General features: G+C 54.0%; 1 protein-coding gene across 1 annotated transcript in view; it reads left to right on the top strand.

Moving 5' to 3' along the window:
- The window catches only part of LOC109681786 (maestro heat-like repeat family member 5), a 73,198-nt gene that overhangs the window by 2,421 nt on the left and 44,928 nt on the right, over window positions 1-25,849 (top strand). The window contains exons 3-7 of the mRNA XM_074066999.1: window positions 3,244-3,379; window positions 5,129-5,291; window positions 21,446-21,563; window positions 24,308-24,456; window positions 25,491-25,583. Of these exons, the coding sequence (XP_073923100.1) occupies window positions 3,244-3,379; window positions 5,129-5,291; window positions 21,446-21,563; window positions 24,308-24,456; window positions 25,491-25,583 (659 nt within the window). The remainder of the gene's footprint in view (window positions 1-3,243; window positions 3,380-5,128; window positions 5,292-21,445; window positions 21,564-24,307; window positions 24,457-25,490; window positions 25,584-25,849) is intronic.

The following is a 25,849-nucleotide window of genomic DNA, read 5'->3' as shown; positions in this document are numbered from 1 at the left end:
GCCATGTACTGGCTGTTGCCTGCATCTAAAATCAAGTCTGCCTCAGTGAGCGGGTGCCAGGGAGAGACGGCAGGTGCTCGGCCATGTAGCACTCAGGATGTCACCAGTATAGCCCCAAGGCTCAGCTAAGATTAACTCTCCACATCTGTGAGGGCACGGAAAGCAATTCCTTTATTTCTGGCGACTGAGGACCACAGAAAGAAGGGGCTTGAGGAGGTGACTTGTGGGTGGGGCCGGGCTGCTGGAGGGACCCAGAAGCAGAGGAGGCCCAAGCATGTAGCTTGTGCCTCCCATAGATATGGGGGAGCAGTGAAGGAGACAAGGAAAGTAGAGGAGAGCCCCGCTGAGTGAACAACACCCTTCTTCCTTGGGCTGAGGCCCCAGGTGGGGAGGTCTATGCCAGAAGGGCACGCCAGGCCCAGTGCAGCCCAGTCCTGGCTCTCCACCCAGTCCAGCTCCCAGTAGGCGTCTCCCATGGAGCTGGAAGCCCAGGAGATGGAGAGGATATGCCTGCAGGGTACAGACCACACTCCAGGATTCTCCTAGTAGCCTGGCCTACTCCCCAGTCTTCTTTTCTCAAGGGCACACTGAGCCTTGGGGTGTCCCCTCTCAGTGGAGGGGTGGCTCATAGCGGGAGGGAGGCCGCAGGCTAGGTGCCCACAAGCACATGGGTAGAGGCCCTTGAGTTGAGGTAAAGGAGGGGAGAAAGGAGGGAAAGAGGGCCAAGTGGCTTTAGGGTGGGAGAGAGAGGGGGAAAGTGGACAGACAGCTGGGCCTGGCTACAGGAAGGAGGGAGAAGTCTCCAGACTGAGGACCTTGTCCAAGGCCAAAGACAGCCCCTCCTTTTTTCCCTCCACCCCCAATTCTGTGTGAGGCCTCTCTGCCATACCCTGCCAGCTGCCTGACAAGATCTTGGCACACACAACGGGATCAAGTGTGTGGGGTCTTTCCTCGGGAACAGGTCTGGGACACAGACAGCATAGTGAGACCTCCCACAGGAGGGACCAAATGGTGACAGTGTAGAATCCTCCCTGAGCTCAACAAGAACCAGGAGACCCAGGGCAGTGATGGTAACGGGAGTTAGGGGCTGCAAAGGCACAGACATCCCATTTTAGGCTGTTCAGGTGATGCCTGCCCACCATCTTTGTGCCCTTCCAAGCAGACTCCCTCCCCAAAGACCAAGGGATCGTTAGAGACCTCAGCCTGCAGTTCTTAGCCTTTGCTTCTCACTTCCCCAAGTCTCCAACACCATCCCTTTGGCTGGTTGTCACAGACATCCTGTCGGGTCAACAGCCACACTGTAGTGGCCAGCCATCCTCAGGCTTCAGGAACTCCACTGTTCAGCACTGTAAGAGGGGCTCCATCTCCACACTGTGCCATGGGCTCCTATCTCCCTCCCCCGCCCCCACCCAGAAGTGACCTACATTGCTTCTGCAGAGTTCTGATGACCATGCTCACTTCCAGGGATGAACAAATTCTGTACTGCCCTGGGCCTGGAAGGAGAATTGAAGGATTTTCTGAGCAAAATGGGTGGCCCCAGCTTCGATGACCCACACTAGCCCAAACTGTGCTCAGCTGTCCCTCCGATGCTTCTTCCTCTTCCTTGTTCCCAGACACCAAGGCTGGACTCCCAGGCATACCCCAGATGGACACGGCCCAGCCTCCCCAACACACAGGATAGGGACAATAGGGCCAAAGAAGCAAGCAGGGGTACCTGAAGAGGCCACCATGTTTCTTCTCTGGCCTGTGAGTGGGACCCAGAGTGGCCCCCTGGCTACATTCAGGGACTGCCAGGGAGGGCCTGTTGAAATCAGACCTGCTGATCGGGGTGTGGTAGGACACTTAATGCCTTGGAAGGTGCTCACAGCCAGTGGGTCACCAGCTTGGGGCTCAAAGAGCCCACCTTGCTTCAAGGGGTCAACTCTAGGGTGTTCTCTGTGCTGCAGGCTTGCCCTGGAGGGGCTGAGGCCCCGTCATTCCCACCTGGACTCCTCCTTCCCAGCTTGCTCTGGGATCTCTGCCTCAGGGGACCATATGCTGTCCTGGAAGTCACCTGAGAGTGGGAGAAGGAAGAGGCAGCAGTGGGTCTGAAGTGGTCACCCAGCACGGGATGCATGGCACCATAGAGTTCAGTTTGCCCTGGAGACTGGCTCCTCCAAAAGCCGGGAATGCTGTTGACCTTGACATCAGTGCCTCTGGGCCCAAGTTCCAGCTCCTCACCAGCTCCCTGCATGGGATACCTGTGGCCACCTCTCCCCCAGGCCAGCAGCTCCTTGAATGGGATGCCTATAGTCACCTCCACGAAAGGAACCACCTTCCTTGGGGACAAGGCCCTTCCTGCCATGGTCCACTCTGTGACACAGCACCCACTTGTTCTGTCAAAGGAGAAACACGTGTGAACCTGCTGGGGCTCCCCCACGACAGGCTTCTTCCCCAGCTCCACACTCCAGATGTCAAAGCAAGGGAAGGACAGGGTCCCACCCATGATCAATGACAGTGGAGCCAGCTGCACTCTAGCTCCTGCGGCCATATGTCCTAGAGACCTCAGGATGGCAATTATTGAACCCTCATTGTCTCACCCCATATTCTGGGCTCGGCTGCCCTCACTGCACTGCCATCTTGGAGACTTGGCTTTGCTCCTGTGTGGGGCAGAGCAAGAGGCAGGTGCTGAGTTTGCAGTGACTTTGCTGAGGATCAGAGAACTGTCATAATGGGACAAAGGCAGAGCTCCATCCTAGACAACCTGCTTCCCGGTCCCACTGAATCCTGACCCCAACCACTCATGGAGCCCACCCATGGGCCACTTATGACCCTGGCTTCTGGCCAGTCACCATGTCCCTACCTCTGGCCCAGCTACTTACTGACCCCTCATTCCCACTGGTTGGGGGTGGAGTAGCTCCCTCCACACCTTCCTTCTCTTCCAGTGTCCCCAGCTCCCCTCAAGAGGCTCACCCACGCTCAAGTGGCGCTCCCAGCTTGTGCCCTACTTTTGAAGGCACCAAGGCGGCATACATTAGCCTGCTTCCTCCAGGAAGGAAGCCAGGCACCCTGGTGGCTCTGGGGGGCCCAGATATGGGACAGCAGCTGCAGGACAGTGTCCTTTGGCTAATAGCCACCACTTCTCTCTGGGAGGGGGCCTCAGAGATGAAATGGCCACTTCTTGTGTAGATGGGGAAACTGAGGTCAGAGAGTCAGTCACCAGGTGAAGCAAATGGTCTCCTTTCCCTGTCTGTCTTTCCCTAGTCCCCACAAGGCTCTTCTCGTTCTTCCTGTCTTGCACAGCACAAACCAGCAGCCCCTCAGCCTACTTCAATTCGACGTCTAGAGAGGTGACCACCAGCAATCCTAGCGCTGACCTCAGCCACCTCCTGGGACCTTGGTAAGTACAGCCTGGCTTGAGGATATGGCAGAGGTCAGGCCACGGGCTACCTAGTGGCCTTTCCAGAAGTTGGATCCCTTACACTGCATGGCGGAGTTTATACTCACCAAGCTCAACCCCACTGAGACTCTGCACACAAGGCCTCCCTACCCCACCAGCACGTGGTACAACGCCCTGGTCACGTCCATCTTGACCGTCCGAGGAGGGCAGGCTGGGCCTGCTGTGGTTTCTCTATGTCCTACAGAACAGCAGCCTTCAGGCTGTGCCTTGCTCTGAGTTATTCCATTTTGAGTACAAGTGCCAAGGTTGAATGACTACATCTGCCAGCACACTAGGAGGCACACGCTGATTATGTGTGCCAAAAAAGAGTCATACCTGTGACTATATCAGATCATATCAGAAGCACCAGACACACGAACTTATTAAGCATGCCAGCTAAAACCCTTTCTTCTGGAGCTACAAAAGAAGGAACATCCCGGACTGAGTATGGCAGGCACACTGACCTGTCACCAGGTCACACTGACCATCACGAGACTCACTTAGGAAAATTGCCACAGCAAGGAATGTCTGTCTGTCCCAGGGCTTCAGCTCAAGTTTGATCTCTCCTGTCTGTGACACACCGTCCACTTCAAACTGACTCTCGAAACTGCCTGCACCCCGACCTGCATTTGACAGCTCTGAGCCCTGCTCTGCCCCTGTTATTAGTAAAACTTCCTATCTGGTTCCCTGAAGAGGCTTTTCTTGCATCTGTCAGATCTCTGCCTCTGCCTTCTGTACAGACCCTTGGAATACCGCAGCCTCTTAAACCCCCCATCCCCCACTTTTTTTTCGGTACAAGGGATTGAACTCAGTTCCTTGTGTTTGCTAGGGAAGTAGCTCTACCATTTGAGGCATGCCTCCAGCCCTTTTGCTTTTTTAGTTTCTTTTTCAGCTAGGGTCTTACGGTTTTTTGTCTGAGGCCAACCTTGGAATGTGATCCTCCTACCTCTGCCTCCCAAGTAGCTGGGATTACAGGTGCATACCACCACACTCAGCCTCTCTTTAACTCTTCTTAGTCTTCTGTAACCTATATATTATTGTGTGAAGTATAACGTGTGATCTGATAGTTGTTAAAATTTGTATCTAAGATTGGAATGGAATAAAAGAAAATGTGATAGTTGTGCTCATGATTTTTGTTTGAAGTCATACTTGGTGAATAGCCAGGCGCAGTGGCTCACAGCTTGTAATCCTAGGTACTTGGAAGAGATTGGGAGGATGATGGTTCAAGGCCAGCCCCAGGGAATAGTTAGTGACACCCCACTTTGACCAATAGCTGGGCATGGTGGCACATGCCTGTCATCTCTGATACTCGAGAAGCATAAATAGGAGGAGAAGTCCAGGCCAGCCTGGGCAAAAAGGATGACCCTATCTCAAAAATAACTAAAAGCAAAAAGATCTGGTAGCATGGCTTAACTAGTAAAGCACCTGCCTGGCAAGGGCAAGGCCCTGAGTTCAAATTCCAGTACACCAAAAAAAAAAAAAGAGTACCTGGTGAATAATGCCAATGAAACCTATTCTGTGGATTTATTGCTGTGCAAGAGATTCTCACTGTGTGGATAGTCAACTGTGTCGCCCTATGTTCTTCGCATAGCTTCCTCATAACACCATCCAAAGCTGCACGTGCAGCCCTGACTCCACTACCCGTCCCTTCTCCTGGGGCCTGGGGAACCCCTAACCCTCAGCTCATGCCTCCATTTCTTGTGCACATAGGCAGGCGATGCGGAAATGCTGCTGCTGCATACCTCGGTACCTCAGGCTTTGTTTGCTGACCATTGTCCTGTCAGTGCCTGGCGGTGGCCCCTTCCCCACAGGCCAGATTACCCCTGTTAAACGTTTGATGCTTAACTATCGTGAGCACAGGATATCATCCAAGGTAAAAGACTGTGGTTCTCTTCCCTTTCTTTCATAGTGCTTGGTTTTCCCTGGAACCTCAAGTTGCCCTTTCTCCTGTCCTGTTCACCTTAACACACACTTGCTTCCCCCAGGCTCACTGCACCTGAGGCTCATGGCACATGGAGCTCCTTGGTGCCACTCTGAGTTTGTTCTTCATTTCCTGGAGATAACACTGTCCTGGGATAAACAGATCCTTAAGAAATGAAGTCACTGACTGAGGAGTCTGGGTCCAGCCTCTAGGCAGCCTCTTTCTGCCTCCTGACAGAGCTTGGATTCAGTCAGCTTCTGAAAAGGCTGAGGCCCTCCTCTCCTGGCTAGAGAGCCAGGGCCCATTCCCCAGTCTCCTTCTTCATTGATCAGGGCTGCAGATCTCTACCGTCCCTTCCATCCCTCCCCTCACCCCTTTGCCTCCTGTCTCTGCCTCCTGTCTTTGTCTCTCTCTGGCCCTTTCCTATCCTGCCAAGTGCTCTGTCCTTCCAGAGTCCCTTAAAAGTATGAGCAGCATCTTTATTGCCTCCCAGCTCCCATGTGGTGCTCACCGGCTGCTTCCTGCTATTCACCTCTGTCCTTCCATATGCCTCCCCTTTCTGACCTCAACACAGGAGCCTGGGAAAGGCAGGGTGGGTTGATGTCCTCCCTCCTCCCCAGCAGCTGGTCCTGAGTCCCTCCCCACGTCCATGCTGTGTCCAGGTCTGTGCTGAGGCACACACAGCCTTGGTCCCAGAGACATTAGGCCATCACAGGGCACATCAAGAGAGGCAAGTCTTGTTGGAGGCTGTCCCCCAAAGACAGCAGCCACCTGAGGCGGAAGTGACCTTGTTGCCTTGAGGGTATCCAAATGGGGGACATGCCAGGTGCAATTTCTTCAGCTTGGAAGAAAGGCAGGCAGGACACTGGTGCTGTCTCTGGCACCACCCTTGCCTGCATCCTGACCTCTCTGGACGTCCACTGTGTTGCAGGGAGTGGTCACTGTCTGCAGACCCCCATGCACCCTCCAGAGCTCTGCTCTTGTGCTTCTCCATGGGGACCCCCTGTCCTACCCAAGGTCCTGGCTGTGCTGTGGCCATCCTGACCACCCTCTGTCTTGACACTTGCCTGGTGTTCTCTAAGGACAGAGACCTCCATGTCAGCCCTGCAAGCCCCTTCCTGGCCAGCATGCCCCAGAAGTGGATTCAGCCCTGTGCACAGGCCAGCCCTTCCTGTGGACCCTGTGCCCCCAGCCTCCTGCTGCTAGATTGTCTGGCATCTTCCTTGCCAGCAGACAGCTCTGAAGGAGACTATTTTTAGCCTCTGTTATCCCCCATAATTATCTTGTCTCTGTTTGGCCCTGGCACTTGGTCCAGTCCTGCTGGAAAATGCTTGTTCATCCCTAAACACTCAGAGATATTGGGGACAAGGCGGGCTATTCTCTGAGAGCAGGGGTGGGGGCAGTGATTGCACTCGAGAGCCTCGTCTATTCACAGCCCCCCACACACACCAGGGACCATGTTCTGTCCATTTCAGGGGATATTGGCCCCACTCAACAAAGGCCAGGAGGGCACCATGGGAGTTGCAGATTGGGGTGGGAGGGTGCTTGAGATTTCAGAGTATTTGTTCCCCTTTCTCCCCACAGCCCCTCAACCAGCCTGACCTCAGGGATCAGAAACACTGTGATCCTGGGGTGACGCAACGACTCTGAGGAGGGAGGAAGGTGATGTGAGGCCACGGTGCATCAGAGGCTGCTTGGGAGTCCTCCGCAGAGCCTCCCAGAGGAGCACCTCTACTTTAGCCCAGTGAGATCCAGGACTGGGCTCTGGCCCACAGAACTGTGACGTCTGGATGTGTGTTGTTTGTGCTGATTTGGTGGCCATTTTGTTTCAGCTTCAGTAGAGCAGGCAGGACCCTCATGACGTTTGCTGGGCCTGGGCTCATGGCTCAGTTCCTCTACTCATTCAGATTTCCAGGCCTCCTTAGCTGTGGCCCTTCCCCCTCCTCTATATGGCCACTGTGTGCCTCAGTTTCTTCCCTTGTAAATGATGTCAGTTCCTGGACTGCTGCAGGGCTCACAATGAGGTCAGAGAGGTGCCACATGGACAGATGGGCCCATGGACTGTCACAGAGAGGTGTCAGTGAGCACTGGTTATGGTTGTTCCTTACATGGCACCACCTGTGTCCCCATAGAGTGAGCCTTTGGGGCCAGCTGGGGATATCTGAGTCTGGCTGCCTGCCCTGGCCCTGCAGGAGTGGTGTGATGTGCCGGACTCACCTATGCTCACTTGTGTTGGCCAGTGCTGGTGCATGCTGGCTGGTGCTGGCTTATGCTACCCGTGCTGGCCGGTGCTGGCTTGTGCTGACCGGTGCCAGGATGCAGGCCGTGGTGAGGGCCGAGGCTGCTTATTTGAGAGTGCCAGGGGCTGACCTCATGGTTACTTCTCTCCGCTGTTCAGTTTTGAAGCTGTTGTTCTTTATTAGGCAGCTGTGTGTTTCTACCTTCTTCCCTCCATCACATCCAGGTTGCTATGGAAACCAGGCTGGGGTACCCACAGCATCCCTGATGGATGACCATAGGAGGTGGGGCTTGAGAAGGGTCCTTGGGTTCTGAGCTAGGGGTCACAGTGCCAGAGGGGAGGGGACATTTAGAAACCACCTCTTGCCATGTGTTCAACACCCCATGCAGGGTGACTCCCTCACTGCCACCCTCCCTTTCCTTACAGCCATCCCTGTGGGTCCTGTTTCAATCCATCGCTGCCAGGGGACACCAACATCACTGCAGTCTCCACTCCCTCTCCGCTGCCTGTCCTTTGCCCTTTGACCTCCCTTGACCTCTGTGGGAGCTGATCTCTGACTTCCCCCTCATCCTTCTCAACTCTTTCACCCTGCATGGCCTTTACCTCCCCAGCAATAAAATGGGTGATCTGAGCTGCTGGTTGTGGTTACAGGCAGCAAGGGGGGATCTGGATCCTGTGGATCCTTGATGTGAAGTGGCGTCCCCTCCTCCTGCCTTGGTTTCCTCATCTCTGCTCTGGCAGCACTTGGGTTGTGATCCAATCACTGAAGCCCCTGGGGTTCTCCCTCCATGGTCTGCCATCTGCAGGTAAGTGGAGGAAGGGGAGGTGGGTGGCCAGTGCAGCTCCGTCAGTGGCTCTGCGCCTTCTATCGCTGACGGCAGCCCCTGCCTGTCATTGCTTTGACAGGCAGCTCCGTTCTGCAGCAGCTTTCACTGGGAGCTCATTCCTGGAGTCCCAAAGAGCTGAAGAGCTGCGTGGGTGGGAAGGAGAGCCTCAGCCTTGGCTCTGGAGACCGTGACCCTTCTGCCTCTGCCTCTCCCAGCCTGGCAGGTGGCGTGGGAGGGATCTGAGGGACAGAGGGCTGGTTTGCAGAGGGGGCTCTGATGAGCCAGAAAGTGGAGGATGTCTCATCCCTCACAGGGTCCTATATTCAGGTTCTTAGGGCAGGACGGAGCCTCCCTAAGACACAGCCTCAGGGCAGAGCCAGGCCTCCCTACCACTGGGTAGGGCCACTGGGCCCTAGAGCAGGGAAAGTGTCCACCACCCTCTCCTTTCCAGCTCTCACAGGCCACAGGGCCCATCCTGGTCACATCTTTCTGATGGCTGGAATGCTTCCTATATAGGCAAGATATTTTGAATATATTAGGTTAAAAAAAGTATGTGATGAAAATTGATGTCACTTCTTTCTCCTTGTTTTCCACTGTGGCTAGTTGAAAATGCTGTCGCATCGGTGACTCAATGTCCTTGTCTGAAATGGCCGCAGGAGGCTGGTGGCGGCCACCGTGAGGACTGCCTTTCCTGTCCAAACACAGACTCTGGGCTCCCTGAGCATCTCTGGTGTGCTGGTGGCCCCAGGCCCGCCTATCGGCAGCTTCTTCACCTCTGGGCCTCCCCCTTCCTCCCACCAAGCTGTGTCCTGGAAAAGGCTCTGCTCTGTCTGAGACCCTTGGCCGGCCTCTAAGGCCTGAGGCCCAAGGCCACCAGAATGGCTAAGGAGGTGTCTTGTGCCTATAGCCCTGAGAAGTCTTTGTCAGAGCTGGTGATGCCAGGTGCCTCGGGAAGCTAGTGCAGCACAGATCCCCTCAATATGAGTGTTCCACCCACACCAGGAGTTTGCCTTCTGCTTGTGGAGCAAACCTTTGCCCGTGGATGTGTCTGTCAGCTCTGGTGCTCAGTGGGAAGCCAAGCTCCCTGGCAGGTCATTGCTGCCTCAGAGCCTCTGCCAGGTGTCCCTACCCTCCCAGCTCTGCCCAGCTCCTTGCTGGCCATCTCCAGATGAGAAACCAGCCTGCCTGCCTCTGGGCAGGGAAGAGATGTTAGAAGAAAAATATTTTTCAAAAGTTAGATTACGATTCATTCAAATGTAAAGTGGACACATGTCAAGGCTTTTATTTAACCCATTCATGAGTGAGAGCCAGTGAGAGACGAAAAGTAGTTTGTAATTTAAAAACCCATCGCAGAGAAACCTCCAGGCTCCCAGGGCTTCGCTGGAGACCTCTACCAAATGTTTACAAAAGACTAAAGCCAGTCCCCCATGGTCTGCCATGGAAGACGGAGAGAATGCAATGTCCCATTGCCTTTCAGGAAGCTGGTTCTCCCCTGACACCAAAACCACAGGCAGGGTTATCCAGCACCTGCACAGGAAGGCAAAGGAGCTAGGATCACTGAACAATGTGAAAAAGAATGAAGAGGGAAGAACTTGTCCACCCGATTTCAGGGTTTACTGGGCAGATACAGTGACTGAAGCTGTCTTGTTGTCTTGGAGGAAGGATGGACACACACATATGGAATAAGGCAGAAAACACAGGACTTTACACTATGGTCACGCCAAGTCCTGTCCTCTCAGCGGGAGTTCTGCAGTGAATGCCAGGACTCCCATGAGTCCACTGCACCCCTACTGTGCTGCAGCCTGGAGGTGGGGACACTCTGGCTGCATGCCCTGGGGGAAGTGGACTGCCCAGCTTTGGGGGCCCCTCATGGAGGGTTCCTGAAGCTAGCATTTCCTGCCATTGCTGCTCTCTGCTCTTGCTGGTCTCTGCTCTGAACAGACCCACCTTTGGGCTCCTTCACCAGGTAACCTGGGTGACCATGGCCATCTCTGCTTCCTCTGTGCAGATGGCTCACTTCCTCCTCTGGGACTCCAGCAGCAGCCTGTGCCCACCTCAGCTCCACTCAGGAAAGGCCTGGGAAGGCAGCCGAGCCTCCCTAGGTGTGCCTGGTCTTGGCAGGTGCAGAGTCCAGGTCTGATGTCTCCTGTGACTCACCTGTGTATCCCCTGCCCCATCACTCACTCGCTCACTAAACATTGAGCATTATGAAGGGCCAGAGGAGTAAGATAAAAAAAAATCATTTCAGGGATATTAAGCTGTCATGGGTGAGAGGCTAAGGTAGGGGCAAAAGCATACAGCTCGTGGGTAGAGGGACAGGCAGAAGCTCACTCCCTGTGAGGCAGCTGAGTTTTCAGCCCTTTGCTCAGCCCTTTGTCCTGGAACCTCACAGCCAGGCCTGGTTGGCGCTTTCCCCACAGCATCAACACTTCCAATCCTTCAACAGACTGGCTGAGCACCCACAGGGCCCAGCAGCCACCCCTACTGCACTGGGCTACAAACACGGAATCCACGAGGGCAGGGAGGGGCCCTGAGGCTCCCGGAAGAAGGGACAGCTGGGACCCAGAAGCCTCCTGCTCCATTCCCCTTAGCCCTTAACACTACTACTGGTGGCCAGTGCCCTTCTCTGGCACAGGAAGTTGCAGGCTAGAGTGGGGACAGAGTATTCAGATCCTGCAGCCAGGGCATACAGCTCGGGTCTCTGCGTCTTCCGCCTGCCTCCTCCATAGTCTCCACCTCCCTGGGACTTGGCTGTCCTGGTCCAGTCCCCCTTTATACCCCTTAGTGACAGTGTCCTGCACTGGAAGGGGTCTTGGAGGCCATCCACAGCCCACCTGGGCTGCAATCCTTTCCTAGTGGATATTGCAAACACTTATTGAACACCTACTGTGTACAGCACAGTCTTCCCTCCATTATCTCAAATCTCCCTGTGTGCTCCAAGCTCCTTATTAAGATTGGGAAAGGGCGATGACCCACCAAGCCTGGGCTGCAGTCCCCGCCCACCTCGCCCGCTGTGCTCTGTGCGCCCAACCCAGCACCTGGCCCACAATCACTGCTGGCTTCGTTGTCAAATGGGCAGAGGCAGATGCGGTGAGGGGCAGAAACTGTCTGCAAAGCAGCCTTAGATCTGCCGTGCCCACTCTCAGAAGCCCCACCAAGGCCTCCTGGCCCTCCCCGTAGCCTTCACCACTCTCACAGCCCCGCCCACCCTGCCACAACCCTGTGGGCTCCTCAAGGTGGTCGGTTAGTGCCCAGCATCCTTTCAGTATGGCACTAGTTTTGAACTGTTTTTTGTAACTGGCTCCATCCAAGCACCTCAAAATATATGCTCACTTAGTTGTCACAGCCATCTGTAGCAGGCACTATTGTGTGTGTGTGTTGGGGGGCCACTCAGGTACAGAGCAGCTCAGTAACCTTCCCAAGGCTTTCAGAAGGCTGAACCCCTGACAGCCAGTCATCCTATCAGCACCGTGCTGCATGCTGGGAGAGCAGGGTTGTGGGGGTGAGGGGTGAGGAGACTTGTGGAGGTCTGAGGAGCCCAACGCAGGGGCTGCTGGGTCTTGTGAGCAGTGCTTGTTCGGAAGTGTTGCTGAGTCTCCTGCAGTGCCAGTGTGCCTAAGAGAAAGTTCTGAAGTTTGATGAGGCCACCTGGATACCTCTTTCTGTGACTATGTAACCCTGCTCCCAGCCTGGACCACTAGACACCAACCAGGACCCTCTGAGTGACTGGCCTAGTCAAATGGAAGAAATTGGGGTGGCTGCCTGCTGTGTCTCTCCATTAACAGCTCTCTCTCTCTCTCTCTCTCTCTCTCACACACACACACACACACACACACGGCCTTGAAACCTCAAAAGACAACGTGTATTCAAAAAAAAAAAAATCTTAGTTTTTTTTTTTTTTGGTGGTATTGGTATTTGAACTGAGGACCTTGCACTTGCTAGGCAAGCTCTCTACCACTTGAGCCAGTCCACCAGCTCCACTCTGCACTCTAAAAGGACTTGACAAATGGACAAATGGACACCAGTTTACTTCCTTGTAGACCAGGTGGGTCTCCCACTAGGGCACACACCCACTATCACCCTCAGCCCCAAACTGGCCGGATCCTTCCCACTGTGGCCCTCGTGAACGTTCCCTCTGCTGTGAGGTCTTTTCTCTCCCAGCTACTCGGTGAACTTCAAGCCCCAGCTCTGATGCCCCTTCCTGAGAGAGCTGCTCTGTACCTGAGTGGTCCCCCCCAACACACACACAGAATAGCCTGCTACAGATGGCTGTGACAGCTAAGTGAGCATATATTTTGAGGTGCTCGGATGGAGCCAGTTACAAAAAAACAGTGCAAAATTAGTGTCATTCTCCAGGCAGAAGGTCACTTGTGCTTTTTGAGTGACTGCCTGATTTTGTGAGTCTATCTTTCCTGCTATCTTGGAGGACTGGGGAATGACAACGGGTTTGTATCACCTCTCTCCCTATCCCACAGACAGGGGACAGATCACTACGGTAACTTGATTATTCTATGCAGAATAATTGTGCGGGGATCCGTGGGCCAAAGGTGGGCTGGGAGTTGCCCTTCACTATTCACTTCTCCCTGCTGGCACGAGATTTGCCAGCCAGGTGTGCCTCACACTGTCACCACCATCCAATTCCCTGGTCCCCAGGCCCCACGCACATACCCTGTGGGTAACCAGGTCAAATGTGAATCAGCCAGACACAAATATAAGACCACAGGCTTGACAGGCCCTTCTCTGGACTCTGTGTCCCAAGAGAAGAAATTATTTGGGGGTCCCCTGGGTCCCCTAAAGTCTGCACATACCAGGACTTGGGACAGGGTTATTAACGTCTAGGAGTCAGCTTCTGCCAAGGGCTGCTGTTGGGGTGAGGGTGACCCCAAAAGGCTCCTGTGTTGTAGGCTTGTTGAGCGGGTCATTGAGGAGACTGAGTCATGAGGACTCCGATCTAATCAGTGGATTAATCCACTGGTGGGTTTATAATTTGAAGGCATTACGGAGAGGCGGTGGAAATTTAGGAGGTGGGGCCTGGTGGGAGGAAGCAGGTCATTGTGAGAAGGCCTTTGAAGGACATGTCTTGTTCCCAGGCCCTTCCTTCATCTCTGTCACTCTGCTTCCTAGCCACCATGAGGTAAGCAGCCTCCTGTGCTCCACCATGATGCTCTGCCTCGCCTCAGGCGCCAAGCAATGGGTCCAGCTGAGCACAGACTGAAGCCTCTGAAGTCACGGAATGAAATAAATGCTTTCTCCCTTGTTTCCTCAGATCTGGTCACAATGCTAACACTATGCACCTGTGCCCGTCTCCTGGCAGCAAATCTAGATCCCCACAGACCCCATTCCAGGCTTTCCCACCCATACTACCCGGGATGAGCACACGGAGGAACTAAGAACACACTCCAGAAACATGAGGACGCAGCAGCCAGCGCGAGACCTTTCAGGGAGCCCTTCCGCAGACACCCAGTGGGGTGGGAGGCGCTATAGACCCTGCGCCCCACCCCACCCCGTTAGCAGAGGGGCAGCCTGGGAAAGCGGGATGCAGACAGTCGCCTGCTCAGTACTCCACATCCCAAGGCACAGTTGTCTTTCTAACAAAACTTAAAGTTGAATTTCAGTGAGTTTCCACATCTACCTTGAGGGACTGATGAGCAGAATTCACTTCATTCTAGCAAACACCAACATCTCCACCCAGGAAGAGCCAAAGCCTCATTTCCATGATATGGGAAGTATGAAGGAGCAGGATTGTCACCTGCAGGGAACTCCCTCTCCTGAGCTTGTACTCCCCGCCCAGACACGCAGCAGCTCGCTCTAGCTGCAGGCTGTCATGGCCTTGGAAGGCAGTGATTCCCTGTGGTCTCCTGCTTGCCGCAGATAAAGTCGGCTCTGTGTCACAACTATTCATGGTACTCTCTTCTGATTCAGTCCCCAGCAAGAGGTGGGCTCATTGAGTCTGGTGACAAATTCTTGATGGCTCGTATGAGACTTTAAGTCTGAGTTCACAAATCCGCTTTCTTGGCTGGGGGCTATGTTTCAGACCAGTCTCATTGGTCTGGCATCAATGACAGATCACTGCTAACCCCTTGGAGAATTCCTGGGAGGTGGTAGGTGACACTGGGCCCTTGGCACAGAGTTTTGGAATAGAATCTAGTTGGCACACAGAGCCTGGTGTCTGGAGCTACGGGAATACTTCCTGGTGTGGCAAGTGAATTGAACCTGGGGACTGGCCTGTCAGTGTCTGGAGTCTGGTATGGTTCTGTTTTTCTGTCTGTTGGGGAGGCCCAGCCTGAGATTTTTTTTTCTGCCTCTCTTTCCTGTGTCAGTTCACCTGAGGCCTTGTGTTCTGGCTCTCCAATTTCCTCTTCCTTTTTCTGTTCGAATTCATAGCCATCAACCATCTTTGACTTCAGTTTTGAAGATAAAAACCAACCTGTTCTTGGGGAAGGATGTCCTGATCTTTGGGTGAGGAAGTCTATAAGGGCCGCTGTGCCTTGAGCTGTTTCTCTGGTCTGGGGGCTTAAAAGCTCCTTCTCATTTTGACTTATTTGCCACTTTAGCGGTGGCAGTCACTCCTGTGTGGCCTTGGGGACCACACATAAGTCATGGTAAACACCTTCCCCTCTCTCTGTATGAGCTGAGCTCATGTCATTGTCCCTTGGACCAGAGTGTTTCCTGGGAAGAGGACCACATAGACACACCAGACTGCTGTGCCGGCTCCTGGCTCTGGGAGGTAGATCCACCATTTCCTCTCTCGGTGGCAGCTCTGTGGCAGACCCTGCAGGACATCACCTCAATCTAATGGAGGAGGCTGAGATAACAACATGCCTAGATTGTCCCCAACTGAAGAAAGTGCAGAAAAAAAAGTGGCAGTGCTAAACTAAGAAACAAAGAGAGGCTAAAGAGGAGAATCCTGATTGGTCCCTAGCAAATACCCAGGATGCAGCCATTCCTGGCCACTCAAGGCTGTCCAGGGCCACCTGACTTGAACACAAACTCCCACAGTCCTGAACTGGGCAAGTCTCCATGTTTTTAGGAGCCCCTTAAAACAATGTGGGGCTTCTGGAATGGGTAACTAAGTGTTTATGTCCAAGACATATGTACAAGTGTTTATGTATGGGTTGCTGGTAAGTAAGAGTACTAAACTCAAATCCCCAGAGTACACCTCAGTTTAGATCCACCATAGACTCTAAGGACATTCAATATCATTTCTCAAAACAGGCAAAGGAGCTCAGCAGGACGAGTAGTGGCAAGAGTCAGTGCCCTTGTATTTCTGTTAGGCCTAACAGGTACCACCCCAAAGGTCGTGGTCAACCCTTGCAGATTAATCTGGATTAAATTTCAAGCCATTCCAAATGTCCCTGGACTCCTTAGCAGCCATGGTCTATGGACCATCAGGATATCTTTGGTTACCTTTGCAGAGCATGGAGGGGTAAATGCACTGGAAAATACAACGTGCTGTTTTCACACTAGTGTGTCAGGTCAAATTGAGACCAGTGCCACCAGAATTTTACAGGAGGAAACGAATTCATGACCTGGGAAAAGACTAACTTCCCACCCAAATTTGGACCATAGTTTAAAAAAGGCCTCCCAAATTCAACCTGGATCCTCCCTTTCTTGGACCTCCGGTAGCATACCATTAAAGATGTAATGTCGTTTGTCTTTTGTTAGTCGTAGATTAGAGGCCATGAAGGTCTAAGTGGTAGTTGTTCAAGCCTCCAGTGGGACTGCCCGCTCTGGGCTGCTGCTCAGTACTTTTATTCCTGCAATAAGGATCCTTGAGCAACACCATCACTCAGCAGGAAGTTGTCTTGGAAGATGACCTCCATCACTAAAGCTCTGAAGAATGAGGAGTAAAATGCCACAGAAGGGATAAGTTAGCAGAGTCTGGTGCGTTTGGGGAGGGGAAGGCACTGAAGGTTGAAGCCCCTCGTGAGGCAGTTATGTCAGCTGCCCAGGGGTCCTCATTTTGGGACTTTCTGAGGGCCTGAGACTGGTCCTAGGTCCCAGATACCCAGTTCTCCTTAGAGCCCATGTCCATCTTTTGGGGACCTGGGATAGAGACCTCACCTGTGGCCCTCTTGGGGGTCTGCCCGATGGGCAGAACCCACCCTCACAGCCCTTATGGGAGCTGCCAGTTCTTTTTCTCAGCTTCCTCTTCAGTCTGCCAGCCTGTCCCAACCTTAGCCAGGAAGGCATCTGGCCTTCACTGTCTGGGGACATGTCTGCATCGGAGAGATCCTCTGTGCCCACACAACTCAAAGATAGTGTGTCTCTGCCTCAAGACATGAAAAACCACACTGTCCATGAGAATTCTCTCAAGAGGCCTTGAGGCCAGTTGTGAGCAGGCCCTGCCTTCCTGGGGAGGTCCCTCCAGCAGTGCCCTGTGGGGAGGCTGGAATGGAGAAAATTAGTCATGGATAGGCTCCTCCAACTATCCAAGCAAGGCTCTCAGGCATGAGTCCTGCCCTGGTGCTGGCCATGTTCCAGGTTGAGGGTCATTCCTGAGGCCCCATGGTGGCAGTGGCCAGGGGACCCACAAGGTCATGTGTTCTACCAAGATGGCTGGCCTTTCTGTCTGTCTCCAGCCTGTCCAGCCAGGTCTCTCACCCAAGCATCGAGTGACATAGTGGAGATTTACCCCTGACCTTTCTATTGGAGGGTGGCAGTTGGCTTAGCAACACCCCAGTCAACTGTTGCTTTGGTGGGGTGCTGTAAATCCAAGGATGGAATAGCCAAAATGCTGTGGGATTTATGGATGAGCCCGGATGGAATAGCCAAAATGCTGTGGGATTTATGGATGAGCCCCGTCTGTCCTGAGGGCATCTGGACAGTTTCAAATTGGGACCTCACTGGTCATCAGCAGATTTGAAACTTGGTCTGGGCAGTGTGGGAAGTTTAGGTGGGTCAGGGACTCAAGGGAGGACAGCAGGGCCCCCATACCCATAGAATGAACTCTGAGAGTGTCTAGCAGTGATGCTCCAACTGCCTTCTCAAGGGGACATGCCCTCCTCTTGGTGGCTGTCAGGGTGGGCGAGGGACTCAGAAAGGGGCCATTTCCTGGGCTCTTCTGGTGGCTTTGCGGCCCTGGAGGCAAGACCTTCTCAGGGCACAGTGGGCCCCTGCCAGCACAGGCTGCCTTCTAGTTACGTGTGCACGTGGGAAGTTCTCTCAACCGCCCCGAGCGTCAGTTGAGGATGGAATTCCCAAGGATGAGTTTCCCTTCAGGCAGTGGCTGCTTGGATGGCTCTGGCAAGGCCCTTGGGGCTTCTGGGCAGGATACACTCTCCACTGAGCCCTGGGGACGGTGACTAGCTGACTCAAAGACAGGCCTTTCTTTGGCGAGGTACCTGCCTCTCACTTCCTCCCCATGATGGTTGTGATTCAGCCTACAGAGGCCTGGGCAGCCTGGTGTGGGGGCTGGTACGGTTTTGTCCTCTTAGGGCAAATCATACCTCTCCCCTGCCCTCAGGAACCAAAACTCACAGTGGGAATTCGAGAATTCTTTCAAAATGCTTCCTTGATAGCAGATGGTGGCAAAGAGCTTCTGCCACCTCAAAATGACTCTTCCCACCTCTTTGCTTCTCATTGCTCCCCAACTTGTGTGCTCAGGTTTTGCCCTGCTTGCCCTGCTCTGGTGTCTCTCCAGCCCAGGGGCCTCTGGTCATTCAGGTGACATTGAGCAATCCCAGTAAACTGTTCCTCAGGGGTGGCTGGGGTGGACAAGGCAGCCATTGGTCATTCCTCCTGACAAAGCTTCCCAGGTGGAGGTAGAACTGTCTTTGGGGAAGCCTCTTTGCACCTCCCTCCCCTTGGGTCACTGTTGGGAGTCCCAGGAGGTAGCCCCTCTGTTCTTGGCTGTGCCAGCCTCCTCTTGAATCTCAGAGCAGCCAGAAATCAAAGTTCTTCGCAAGTCTGCCTATGTTTGAGGGGCAAACAGCCCACCTGTGCCCCTCACACACACAGCCCCTTCTGTCTGGGCAGCACCTACCCTGAAAGGCCTGAGTCCTCACTTTTTCTCCACAGGCTGTCCAAGACCACCAGGCTTGAGCCCTCAGGACTGGGCAGAGACTTGGTCCAGCTCCTGCCCCTCAGCTCTCCAGTGCCAAAGGCAATGTGAGATGACACATCTTTCTCTTGGCTTTTTGAAAACCTTTTATCTTTTTCAGTTTTAAGTGGGCATTGTTTTGCTGCTAAGAGTAAGCCATGCTCATTGCAGACGTGTTAGAAAATTTCCAGAAGGATCCAGAAAGAAAAATCTCCTGGAATCCCAATACCCAGAGGTTAACTGCAGATTTGAAGTTAGAATTGTGGAACTTTTCACTCCCCTTGGATCCGAGCGACTGCCACATCACCAAATAGTTTTCATAAAGGATTTTCAGGCGCTGCCCATTCTTCCTCTCTTTCTGAGCATGTGCAGCTATTTTATTTATTTATTTTTGGTTCTTAGAAGTTTTTTTTTTTTTTAGTTTTTGTTTTTGCGGTATTGGGGAACGTGCAGCTATTTTAAACCTGGGAAGAATCCTTGAATTATGAATTTTCAGACATTTCTAATATTTTTCATAGACTAAATTTCTGGAATGGTATTCAGAGCCAAGTAGGAGTTTTCCTGGGTAGGAGTTTTCCACGGCATCTGCTGACCTTGGGAGGTGCAGGTGGCTGGTGGGGCTCTCGGTGTGTCTGCATTTGCCCTCCTTAGTCCTAGCTGGCTGGCCGTGTGGTCGTTTAAGCCTTCTGTATGGGTGGATAACAGTCTTTTATTTTGATTAAGCTGGAGATCATTTATGAGCTGTCTTTCAGCAATATAAGTCTTTTTGTGTCCACCCAAGTCATTGCTCACTGCGGGCCGCTGCTGTGCAACACAGACAGAGCAAAGCACCACCTTTTCTCCGTCCTCGGGAACTCACAGCTCACAGGGACCACAGTGACCTCTCCAGACACAGGGTATATAGCATATGCTGTTGGCCATGGAGGAGAGGTGACCAGGTTTACCAGGTTAAGAGAGTGAGGGATGTGTGGGACAAGCAAGAAAGGAATGTTCCAGGAACAGGATAGCTGTACAGCCAATGTCAGGTCCCAGGTGCCTTTGCCTTCTCCAAAGAACTCAAGAGAAAGCCTGTGGCCTCACAGGCAGAAGGGCTGTGGCTGCTACAGTGGAAAGCAAGGAGTGGGGGTGGGGGTGGCTGTGACTGTGCTCAGTGGAAGAGATGGGAGGTAACATGAATTGCCACAGGGGAAGTGATAGGGGCCACGGCTGTCTGCAAGGTCAGGGGAGCAGGTGGTGGCCCAGACTGCACAGAGGTGAGTGCTGGGAATCAGGAAGAGCCTAACGGGCAGAGTCTCTGGGTCACCAGAGAATGGAGCGAAAGGACATGTAAGAGCCCAGGACAGGCAGGGGATACAAGGTGGGGGGGGAGCATGTTAGGGGCAGCCAGTGGTCTGGGGAAGGTCTTGGGTGTCACTGGGACATGGTGTGTACCCCGCCTCTCTGACCTGCAGCTTTCCTAGCCCACATCTGCCTTCTCTGGCCAAATTATGGTCTTTGATCCAGGGGCTCCGGCCTTGTCACTACTTCCTCAGGTTTGTCTGATTCTCTGCATTGGGTCTCTTAGGCCTCCCCTTCTCCAAGACACCCTCCCTGCTCACCTCACTTTCACCCTAGGCTTGCCCTGCAGTGGATTGAAAATGGCTTCTGCAGGGCGTGGGGTTATCACCCTCTCAAGGTCACAGTCCCTCATACTTCAGCAGCCCCCAGGGGCAGCATTTGCAGGAGTCTTTGTGGAGACAAGAGCCTGGCCTTGCCTTGCAGCTGTGATGAGCGGAGGCTACTGAGGAGGGCATAAAACAGTGGAGAGAGTCCAGCAGAAGCTGGCAGAAAGGAGCCAAGGCTGGGACTGAGTGTGGAGATAAGCCTGTGTCCCCAGGACAGTCTCCACACACTGGCATGGCCAGTGGAGCTTAGGAACAGCCAGCCAGCTTAGGCTGGTGTGCATGGGGCCAAGATAAGACTGGGAGTGGAGGCAGGGCCTGGCTCTGAAAAGGATGGGGACTGAAAAGGATGGGGACACTGGAGGGTCTGGGGCAGTTAGAATGTAATGGGCTTTTCAGGCAGGACCTTGCCTCCACGGTGGGCACCAGACCTCCTCCTCAATTGGCCAGGTGGTTGATGCCACTATTACCTGAGCTCCACTTGGTCCCAGGCACTGGGTGGTGTGCAAAGAGTCATGTGAGCCCTATACAAGGTGCTGGCAGTCAGCAGGGAGGCAAATGCCCTTCATGCACTTGACCACTCATCACTCATTTCAATTACTTACACGGTCCTCCATTTACCGGTTCAGCTGTACACTTGCTCGCTCGCCCGCCTCACCCGCGCATGCATTGAGCACTTCGTCTGTGTTCATTCATTCCTGGGCACACATGGAGCACCTGCAGGGCCAGGTATTCTGCAGGGCTTGGGTCTGAGAGGAGACAGAGCCACTTGGGCCCAGTCTATCTTTGGAGCTTTCCCTCCAGGGCCTGGTAGATGCTGAGCAGCTCAGTGGAGGACGGTTCTGGGGGCTCAGGTAGTGGTGCTGGAGAAACCCAGGTAGCCAAGTAGATGCTCAAAGGAGTTAGTTAGGAAAACCAGCCAGGCCTGCTGATAGAGTCAGAGGCCAAACCTGACCCTGGTGAGCCCAGACAGAAGGGGCAAGGGCTCTGGATCTGAGGAGGCCTGCCAAGTACAGGCTCGGTGTTCGGAGGGAGCTGTGGGCTACAGTAGCTCTCCAGCCTGCTGCACTAGAGGAGGCCCCTAAGAGTGCGTATGATGAATAGCTTATCAAGAGGAGAGTGCTGAACTGAACCCTGAGTGACGACGGGTGGGGGGGGGGTGGGCAAAGAGACCTCCAGAGTTCCTGCACACCCTGGTGAAATGGCTGAGCGGGAGGGACAGGGCCATCCACCTGGCTGCATGTCTAGCCTCTTTGTCTCCGAGGTGACTAAGGGGGTCCCATGGCCTGACTGTGGCCCAGGCAGAGTAAGAGACATGACCGTTCTGTTCTTGCCAGGTACTGTGTTCCCAGGAGGTGCCCTGCTCCATGTTAGCCTCATCCAGAGATGGCTTCCGCCTGCCAGTCTGGAGGTCCAACCGCCTTTCACCCAAGGAGGAGCAAGAGTTGGAGCTTGGTGAGTGGTGGTCAGGGGAGGGTCACCGAGGGCCCTGAGGATTGGCTGGGAAGAGGGACCTGTGATGAACTGTGCGTGTCCATGTGGTCCAGGAGGATGAGGCCCATTCAGATCATTCTTTTGGTGTGGGGCGGGGCAGACAATTCTCTGCAAGTCTTCAGTGATCCCTGCAGGCCAGAGGCAGGCTCTGCTCTACCGCCCTCTGCCTCCAGCCTGCCTCATGCCCTGGGCCCATGGACGGGTGGGTGAAGGGGTCACAGCGTCCAAGGAGAAAGTGGCTCCAGAGCCCCTGGGAGCAGTAGTGCAGACTGGGCACCCCTGCCACCCAGCTGTGCAGGTACTTTGCAGCCCACCCCACTGCTGCCTGTCCTCAGAGCTTTGGGACATGGAGGAGGTGGCCTAGATTCTGTCAAGGCTGTTACAATACCAACGTGGTGCTGACTGGGGGCCCCAGTGCCTGTCAGGTAGATGGGCAGTGGGTTTTTACTGAATGAATAAAGGTATGCGTGCACTATGACTTCCAGTCAATCACACAGCATCTGGGCCACTGGCACAGGGACAGAGCAGATGCAATGCTCTCAGATGACAAGAGCATTTCTCTTCCACCAGGACCACTCAGGGCCAAGACCAAGGATGGTGAGGCTCCAGTGAGGACCTCATGGCACCCACTGTTGGTGTCTGGGGGCATGAGTGGCAGAGGCTGAGTCTGCCAATGAGTGACAACAGCCAGGAAACGAGGTCACTCATGTGCTTGACCCAGAGACGGACTTTATATCCACATTCGACTTGACTCTGACTTTGCAGACATTTTAGATTTCTTTTTCTGCATGGTTATCTTTGCAAGAGCACTGGACAATGTGGAAATTAACACAGTCATCACAAAGCTTCCAGGCCTTTTTCTGTTGATGAGAAAGAAGCCCTTTATATGTGTGTGCATTAGTCAGCCTTTCATCACTGTGACAAAACACCTGACCCTAAAAGAGGAAAGGTTTATTTTGGCTGATGGTTTTAGAAGCTTCGGTTCATGGTCTCTGGCCCCATTGCTTTTAGGCCTGTGGCAAGGAAGGAACATCATGGTGTCATAGGATGCTTTGACATCAGCCACTCACCTAAAGCTTAACCCTTTCTTGACTCAATAGTTGGCCACACTACAAACATCAGCGAGGCCTGGGACTGGGAGTTTCACAAGGGTAGCTCTCTAACTTAACAAGACAGAAACCCCGGCCCAGGAGCCCCTGCTAAGGGCCAAATGGACCTGGAACTGAGAATTCCTCAGTAAATATACCAACTCCAAATGTTGATATCTGTTCTCTCTCTAGAGACTGGTCCCCTGTGGATTTGGGAAGCTGAATTACAAATGGTTTGCTTCCTCTTGTGGCCACCACTTGTGTCTAACTGCTACCTATCAGATCCACCCGCTGGGGACCAAGCCTCAACCCATGAGCCTTTTGGGGGATACTTTGTTAACGGCAAATGGTGTTCCCAGAAGATCTTGGTTCTTGCATTTTGGTATGGGAAGAATCCAAGCAGAACACGTGGGTGAAATGGAGTTTATTAAAAGTTAGGGAGGGAATCACAAAGGGAGCACGGTGGGCGCAGGCGGAATCTGGAGGCAGAGCGAGTTGCCTCTCTTCCCCAGGTGCTTTTAAAATTTACCCTGACCTATGGGAAGGGAGGAGCCAGGTGATTCCCATCCAATAATCAGTGAGTGGGGCGGGACATGGTGGTCCCAGGCCAGGTGCATGTGGTCTGGGCCTAGGTAAACTGCATGAGCCCCAAACTTTTCCTACTTCTACCCTGCCTCACCTTCACCCCCTAGCAGTGTGGTTGTGAGCAGGCTTTCTGGTTTCCATTTTGAGAGCTGCTGCCGGGTGAGTTTTCAAAGGAAGAACCCCTCCTCCACCTTCCTGTTGTGTGAGATGTCTTTCCTTCACATCTTTGTCTCACTGACAGATGATAACAGCACATCTCCCTGATGGTACATGCGTTTCTTTTGTAATGGCGGCCTGGGCCACCTTTCATTTGTGCACCAGCGACTGGGGCTCCTTGATTTAAAGTGCAGAGGGAGGCCTCTGGGAAGATGACATGGAAGCGCTTCTGTGTGCTCATCCTAACCGCTGACGAGACCTAGCAGACACTTTTTCAGTCTGCCCTCCCTTGGGGCCCGAGGAAGTGAGCGTTGCTCACTGTAAAAGTATTTGCCCTTTTCTTCCTGTCAGGGATTAAAGACACAAGCCCTACAATGTCCTCTGTGTGGTTCGGTGTTAGCCTTGCAATTGAGGTACCAGAACTGTTTGTTCTTTATTTTGACCTGAGGACTGAGTAGGGTGCAAATGACTAGCAATTGTGCTGGCAACATCAGCGCACATCTTCCTCGTGGGTCTGAAGTTTTGAGGTCTGGTTGTGGGTCATGGCTTCATGCCTGACTAGCATCTGAGCTCTGTTCCCAGGCTGGCTGGCTGCCAATGGACCCTACTATGAGCTGGCCACATCTTGGCATCCAGCGAGGTGTTTCTGCCTCTCTCTCCTGCGCTTTCATTTTCCTCCAAATGCATTTTAAGGAAAACTCTTTCCACAGGCCCAAGTAGGAGGTCCTGAAGGGGCAGGCATGTGGGGAGATCCTGGGGGCCTGACTTCTCCTTTGCACCCAGCACCCACAAAGACTACAGGTCCCGAGGTCTTGAGGTCTTGGGGAACTGGTGGACAGAGCTGTTGTTGCCCCTCTGCTTCTGGGCCCTCCGCAGATCACTCGGACTTGGGGTTCATGGGAGAGTTGTGGAATAAGCATCCACCCTGGGCAGGCGCACTGGTCAGCAAGATCAGGACCATGGAGGTCATGGAGCAGAGCCTGGCACTGCAGACCATCTGCCGCTGCCTGGATGAGTACAGCCAGGTAGGACCGGGGAGACGGTGCCCGTGGACAAAGACGGCCAGTTCACCACCCCTCTGTGGTCCTGACACAAGAGGAGTCCAGGGTTGGGGAGGAAGCCCATGGCCCGCTGCCTTGGCTTGCCCCACAGCCCTCACCGTCAACCACCCCTTGACCTCCCACAGGCCTTTGCAGTCCCTGACCTTCCACTGGAAGGCGCCGGAAGGCATCAGGGTGTCAGGCGGATATGCTTCTCCCCACAAGCGGGTGGAAGTACAGAGGCAGGGCCTCCTCCCAACCTGCAAGATGGGGTGGCTAATGCATTCCTAGGACTCTCCCAGCTCAGGCCTCCCGCGATTGTTCTCAAGCCAGGTGTGGGAATGGAGGGCGGCAGGGCCAGAGTTTCCCGATCCGTGCCCCCAGTGCACCCTAGCTCTCTGCTGGACAGACGCCTGTCTCCTGAGACCAGCTTGAAGACCTGAGCTGCCACCAGAGGTCATCGAGTCCTGGGTGGATGGGCTGCCCTGGCCCTTCTCCAAATCTCTGCTACAATCTTTGTTTCCAGCCTCCGAGGCTGCTGGCCAGTCCCCTGGACCACTTGAAGTCACAGATACTTTGAGGGCTGGAGGTGACAGAGGAGGAACCACAGTAGGGCCCGAGTACTTACAGAGGGAGGCTGCCCTGACCACACAGCTAGGCGTGGGGACCTGTGAACTTGGGCTCAGGAGGGTGGGGAGGGAAAACTGTCCAGTCTGGGAACAGGCTATGCAAAGGCCCTGGGGCCAGCGTGGTGGCAACATGAGGAGTAGGGAGCATTCCCAGATGTTGGCAGGGCTTGCTGTGCATGTTAAGGAAATCAACCTGTCCTAAGGGTAGGAGTCTGGGAGTGGGGGGGGTCTGCAGCAGAGGTGGGCGGGGCCAGATTCATACTTAGGATCAAGCTCCTAGTCTTTCCTCATCCGTTTGGTAGTAGGTTGTGCCCTCCTCTGTCCCTCCCCTGGGGCCTGGCAGGTGTCGGTCTGTCCTGGTGGGGCCTGAACTCTGAGCTCAACCCACAGAACCCAGAGAAGCAGCAGGTGTCAAACATGGACAGTGCCTTGCCGAAGCTCCTGGACCTCCTAGGCCTGGACCCCAAGAAGGCTGAGGAGAGGGTCAGTGCCTGGCAGGGCTCCCCCAGCCTCCTCAGAGGGGTCCTCCCAGGCCCAGACCACAGCCTGAGCACCTGGCAAGTGCTGAGAGGTTCAGAGCTCCATCTGTGACCTCCCCACCCTGAGAAGGGCACTTTGTCCCACCACTCTGAGCACAGCAGCGCCCATGGTAGCCCTCAGGGTGGGTTTGGGTGTGTTTTGGGGACACACAGGAGCATGGCAGAGCCCAGTCCTGGAGATACCCTGATCCCTAGGCTCAGGCACGACAG

The sequence above is a fragment of the Castor canadensis genome, chromosome 3 (assembly GCF_047511655.1).
Source record: "Castor canadensis chromosome 3, mCasCan1.hap1v2, whole genome shotgun sequence".
NCBI lineage: Eukaryota > Metazoa > Chordata > Mammalia > Rodentia > Castoridae > Castor > Castor canadensis.
This window is presented reverse-complemented; position numbering and strand designations above follow the sequence as displayed.